The sequence below is a fragment of the Uranotaenia lowii genome, chromosome 2 (genome assembly GCF_029784155.1).
Source record: "Uranotaenia lowii strain MFRU-FL chromosome 2, ASM2978415v1, whole genome shotgun sequence".
NCBI classification, from domain to species: domain Eukaryota; kingdom Metazoa; phylum Arthropoda; class Insecta; order Diptera; family Culicidae; genus Uranotaenia; species Uranotaenia lowii.
The window spans coordinates 382,493,959-382,499,951 of record NC_073692.1 but is presented as its reverse complement, the minus strand read 5'-3'; the positions used below and the strand labels follow the sequence as shown (position 1 = coordinate 382,499,951).

The following is a 5,993-nucleotide window of genomic DNA, read 5'->3' as shown; positions in this document are numbered from 1 at the left end:
TTGACTTTTTTGACTTTTTTGACTTTTTTGACTTTTTTGACTTTTTTGACTTTTTTGACTTTTTTGACTTTTTTGACTTTTTTGACTTTTTTGACTTTTTTGACTTTTTTGACTTTTTTGACTTTTTTGACTTTTTTGACATTTTTTGAAATTTTTTGACATATTTTGACATACTTCGACATTTTTTAACATTTTTTGACATTTTTTTTTGGCAGTTTATGACATGTTATGACATTTTTTTTTACATTTTGACATTTTTTTTCACTTTTTGACGGTTTTGTTTTTTTTGCCTTTTCCGCCTTTTTATTTAATTTTTATGATTTTTTTACTTTTTTAACTTTTTGACTTTTTTTACTTTTTTGACTTTTTTGAGTTTTTTTACTTTTTTGAGTTTTTCGACTTTTTTTCCCTTTTTGACTTTATTTACTTTTTTGACTTTTTTAACTTTTTTGACTTTTTAGACATTTTTGATTTTTTAAACTTTTTTGACTTTTTTAACATTTTTTACTTTTTTTTTACTTCTTTTGATTTTTTTTACTTTTATGGAATTTTTGACCTTTTTGACTTTTTTGACTTTTTTGACTTGTTTTACTTTTTTTACTTTTTTGATTTTTTTGACTTTTCTGACTTTTTTGACATCTTTTGACTTTTTCGACTTTTCTGACTTTTTTGACATTTTTTGACTTTTTCGACTTTTTCGACTTTTTTTACTTTTTTTGCCTTTTTTGAATTTTTTGACTTTTTTGACTTTTTTTGACTTTTTTGACTTTTTTGATTTTTTTGACTTTTTTGACTTTTTCGACTTTTTTGACTTTTTTGACTTTTTTGACTTTTTTGACTTTTTTGACTTTTTTGACTTTTTTGACTTTTTTGACTTTTTTGACTTTTTTGACTTTTTTGACTTTTTTGACTTTTTTGACTTTTTTGACTTTTTTGACTTTTTTGACTTTTTTGACTTTTTTGACTTTTTTGACTTTTTTGACTTTTTTGACCTTTTTTGATTTTTTGACTTTTTTGACTTTTTTTATTTTTTTGACTTTTTTGACTTTTTTGACTTTTTTGACTTTTTTGACCTTTTTCACTTTTTAGACTTTTTTGACTTTTTAGACTTTTTTGACTTTTTTGACTTTTTTGACTTTTTTGACTTTTTTGACTTTTTTTGCCTTTTTTGAATTTTTTGACTTTTTTGACTTTTTTGACTTTTTTGACTTTTTTGATTTTTTTGACTTTCTTGACTTTTTCGACTTTTTTGACTTTTTTGACTTTTTTGACTTTTTTGACTTTTTTGACTTTTTTGACTTTTTTGACTTTTTTGACTTTTTTGACTTTTTTGACTTTTTTGACTTTTTTGACTTTTTTGACTTTTTTGACTTTTTTGACTTTTTTGACTTTTTTGACTTTTTTGACTTTTTTGACTTTTTTGACTTTTTTGACTTTTTTGACTTTTTTGACCTTTTTTGATTTTTTGACTTTTTTGACTTTTTTTATTTTTTTGACTTTTTTGACTTTTTTGACTTTTTTGACTTTTTTGACCTTTTTCACTTTTTAGACTTTTTTGACTTTTTAGACTTTTTTGACTTTTTTGACTTTTTTGACTTTTTTGACTTTTTTGACTTTTTTGACTTTTTTTGACTTTTTTGACTTTTTTGACTTTTTTGACTTTTTTGACTTTTTTGACTTTTTGACTTTTTTGACTTTTTTGACTGTTTTGACTTTTTTGACTTTTTTGACTTTTTTTGACTTTTTTTGACTTTTTTGACTTTTTTGACTTTTTTGACTTTTTTGACTTTTTTGACTTTTTTGACTTTTTTGACTTTTTTGACTTTTTTGACTTTTTTGACTTTTTTGACTTTTTTGACTTTTTTGACTTTTTGACTTTTTTGACTTTTTTGACTTTTTTGACTTTTTTCACTTTTTTGACTTTTTTGACTTTTTTGACTTTTTTGATTTTTTGACTTTTTTGACTTTTTCGACTTTTTTGACTTTTTTGACTTTTTTGACTTTTTTTACTTTTTTGACTTTTTTGACTTTTTTGGCATTTTTGACTTTTTTGACTTTTTTGACTTTCTTGACTTTTTTGACTTTTTTGACTTTTTTGACTTTTTTGACTTTTTTGACTGTTTTGACTTTTTTGACTTTTTTGACTTTTTTGACTTTTTTGACTTTTTTGACTTTTTCGACTTTTTTGACTTTTTTGACTTTTTTGACTTTTTTGACTTTTTTGACTTTTTTGACTTTTTTGACTTTTTTGACTTTTTTGACTTTTTTGACTTTTTTGACTTTTTTGACTTTTTTGACTTTTTTGACTTTTTTGACATTTTTTGACTTTTTTGACTTTTTTGACTTTTTTGACTTTTTTGACTTTTTTGACTTTTTTGACTTTTTTTACTTTTTTGACTTTTTTGACTTTTATGACTAAATAAATTCGAAAAAAAATGAAAAACATATTTGTTTTTTATTCGAAACTACACATATTGTTCAAGTTTTTTCAATGAAACAAATCAATTACATATTTTGAAATTTTCGACTATATCTAACTGTGTCGGTTTCAACCATGTTTTCTGCTGATGTTGACGACAAATTTGGTTAACCGACTCGATTTTTATTGCACGTTTTTTACTCAAATCCGATCAAAAATTGCAATTGGTATGCTTTGTTTTGATAATTTGGACTTATTCAAAAAGAAGATTGACATATGTATCATTTTGAAAATCGGTCAAATTTAATGGAAAACTGTACTTCCAAATCTAAAGTAAAACCCGTGATTTTTTTAACATTTTTACGAGCAGCATCTTGAGAGGAGGGCGATTGGTTTAGATTTAAAATTTGATCAAATTTCAGTTTAGTAAGAAAAAATTTATAAATGTTATACTATCCGCATTTCGACGAAAGAATTCAATAACAGGATTTCCGGTAAAATTTATCGTCAATTCCAAAATCTTTCTTCGTTGATTATATATTTGCTGAAAGTTAGTTGGTTTAAGTAAGAATATTGAAAATGAATGAAGAGAATTTCATCCAGAAGCAGGTTTATGACATGTCATTAATTTGTTCAGCACCAAGCAACTATTTTGAAATAGAAAAGAGTTGAATAAAAATAAAACCCCAAAGCAGTGTATCAAGCGTGCTTCTTCCCGTAAGTCCAAGCTTGCAGTGAAAACGATCTTATGCCTGGATTTTGAATATAAGTTTTCTTCAGGCTTCCTACAACTTAACCTTCATTAACTAAAAATTGACAGCACCTACCGTTTATGACCAATAAATGTAGAACTCAGTGAATCATACATTTAAGAAAAACGATTGAAAGAAGGGTTAAATTATTTAAAAAAAATATTTTTAAGAAAAAAAATTTAAAATTTTTATCTACCATTTTCAAGTGAAACACTGAATCCCAAAAACCAATCCAAAAATATAAAAATCGAATTGTTCGGCGGCAATGAACAACAAATTTCATGGCAGTAATTTGATAACCGAGTGATGGCCTCAAGCTCTCAAGAAAAAACATCTCTGGTTTCGAACACAAATCAATCATCGACAAGCTACCTACGCAATTCACCAGAAGCAACGTTTCCGGTGAAGCTTGGTGCAGCCAGCTGGCTAGCACCTTAAATTGTGTCGTTCGTTTGCCAGATGTCGAAATCAGAATTAAGGGGGCAAACTCAGAAAAACGAAAACAAAAACAAAACACAAAGCGTAGGTTTTGATGACTATGTGAAGGCCTACGTGGGTCAAGGTAAACTGAAACTAAACCGAATCAAAAGAACATTTCGAGAAATGAAACAAAAACATTTCGGTACGAAGATAACTTTGTTTCTGGTTCCAGGGAAAAAAACACCAGTGAAGGGCCATTATCAGTTTTTGGACCGGGGGAAAAGACTCTACGATAGTTTCGTTTAATTTCCTACTACGGCATAATAAATCAACCAGAGTCGATTAAGCAACTGCAAACCCTGCTAGTTTGGTATGTGCCTTTTCTTTTATGGCTGGATCAGAAGTTCGATAAGAAATGTTTTCCGGAACAGCTCGGTGAAGAGGAGGGGGAAAACGTTTTGTTCCTAAATACTACTACCGACTGGAGTTAGCCACCCACGCGTGTTTGCTGAACTGTGCATAAGTGGAGCAGCAGAGCCAATGTTGTAGTACTACATCAACGATTACCGATGACAACATTGCCCTGGTAAAAACGAGCACACATTTTCTAGGAAGGATGCACAGTTACTAAAGGAGGTGAAAAATCGTGCTAGACATGATTGGAAGCCTAACTCCGCACCACAACGCCATTTCACTCTCTGGAGCCACCACTATGGCACGGAATTGTGGATCACTGTGAACGAAAATTTACAAAAAAAAATGACAAAAATGACAAAAATGACAAAAATGAAAAAAATGATAAAAATGACAAAAATGACAAAAATGACAAAAATGACAAAAATGACAGAAATGAAAATAATGACAAAAAATTATCGTACTGTTGATAATTTTTGTTTTTTTTTAATCATTTTTATAATTTTTGTCAATTTTGTCATTTTTGTCAATTTTGTCATTTTTGTCATTTTTTGTCATTTTTGTCATTTTTGTCATTTTTGTCATTTTTGTCATTTTTGTCATTTTTGTCATTTTTGTCATTTTTGTCATTTTTGTCATTTTTGTCATTTTTGTCATTTTTGTCATTTTTGTCATTTTTGTCATTTTTGTCATTTTTGTCATTTTTGTCATTTTTGTCATTTTTGTCATTTTTGTCATTTTTGTCATTTTTGTCATTTTTGTCATTTTTGTCATTTTTGTCATTTTTGTCATTTTTGTCATTTTTGTCATTTTTGTCATTTTTGTCATTTTTGTCATTTTTGTCATTTTTGTCATTTTTGTCATTTTTGTCATTTTTGTCATTTTTGTCATTTTTGTCATTTTTGTCATTTTTGTCATTTTTGTCATTTTTGTCATTTTTGTCATTTTTGTCATTTTTGTCATTTTTGTCATTTTTGTCATTTTTATCAATTTTGTCATTTTTGTCATTTTTGTCATTTTTGTCATTTTTGTCATTTTTGTCATTTTTGTCATTTTTGTCATTTTTGTCATTTTTGTCATTTTTGTCATTTTTGTCATTTTTGTCATTTTTGTCATTTTTGTCATTTTTGTCATTTTTGTCATTTTTGTCATTTTTGTCAGTTTTGTCATTTTTGTCATTTTTGTCATTTTTGTCATTTTTGTCATTTTTGTCATTTTTGTCATTTTTGTCATTTTTGTCATTTTTATCAATTTTGTCATTTTTGTCATTTTTGTCATTTTTGTCATTTTTGTCATTTTTGTCATTTTTGTCATTTTTGTCATTTTTGTCATTTTTGTCATTTTTGTCATTTTTGTCAATTTTGTCATTTTTGTCAATTTTGTCATTTTTGTCATTTTTTGTCATTTTTGTCATTTTTGTCATTTTTGTCATTTTTGTCATTTTTGTCATTTTTGTCATTTTTGTCATTTTTGTCATTTTTGTCATTTTTGTCATTTTTGTCATTTTTGTCATTTTTGTCATTTTTGTCATTTTTGTCATTTTTGTCATTTTTGTCATTTTTGTCATTTTTGTCATTTTTGTCATTTTTGTCATTTTTGTCATTTTTGTCATTTTTGTCATTTTTGTCATTTTTGTCATTTTTGTCATTTTTGTCATTTTTGTCATTTTTGTCATTTTTGTCATTTTTGTCATTTTTGTCATTTTTGTCATTTTTGTCATTTTTGTCATTTTTGTCATTTTTGTCATTTTTATCAATTTTGTCATTTTTGTCATTTTTGTCATTTTTGTCATTTTTGTCATTTTTGTCATTTTTGTCATTTTTGTCATTTTTGTCATTTTTGTCATTTTTGTCATTTTTGTCATTTTTGTCATTTTTGTCATTTTTGTCATTTTTGTCATTTTTGTCATTTTTGTCATTTTTGTCATTTTTGTCATTTTTGTCATTTTTGTCATTTATGTCATTTTTGTCATTTTTGTCATTTTTGTC

At 26.3% G+C, this 5,993-nt stretch overlaps 1 protein-coding gene across 2 annotated transcripts; it reads right to left on the bottom strand.

Moving 5' to 3' along the window:
• Positions 1–805: 805 nt before the first annotated feature.
• Positions 806–4,382, bottom strand: LOC129747782 (uncharacterized protein DDB_G0284459-like). Of its 2 annotated transcripts, none has more exons than XM_055742127.1 (2): positions 1,732–4,382; positions 806–1,677 (listed from the first exon to the last, which is right to left on the bottom strand). In XM_055742127.1, the coding sequence occupies exons 1-2, from the start codon at positions 2,444–2,446 to the stop codon at positions 1,079–1,081; spliced, it is 1,314 nt and encodes a 437-aa protein (XP_055598102.1). In that variant the 5' UTR covers positions 2,447–4,382; the 3' UTR covers positions 806–1,078. The 2 variants fall into 2 exon arrangements, with proteins under 2 accessions (XP_055598102.1, XP_055598103.1); XM_055742128.1 differs by having other exon boundaries at positions 806–1,650.
• Between the last annotated feature and the right edge of the window lie 1,611 nt (positions 4,383–5,993).

Coding starts and splice junctions, on each gene's coding strand:
- LOC129747782 (XM_055742127.1), bottom strand. CDS start 2,446: ATGTTTTTCATTTTTTTTCGAATTTATTTAGTCATAAAAGTCAAAAAA. Junction 1,678..1,731: donor GTCAAAAAAAGTCAAAAAAA/GTCAAAAAAGTC, acceptor AAAGTCAAAAAG/TCAAAAAAGTCAAAAAAGTC.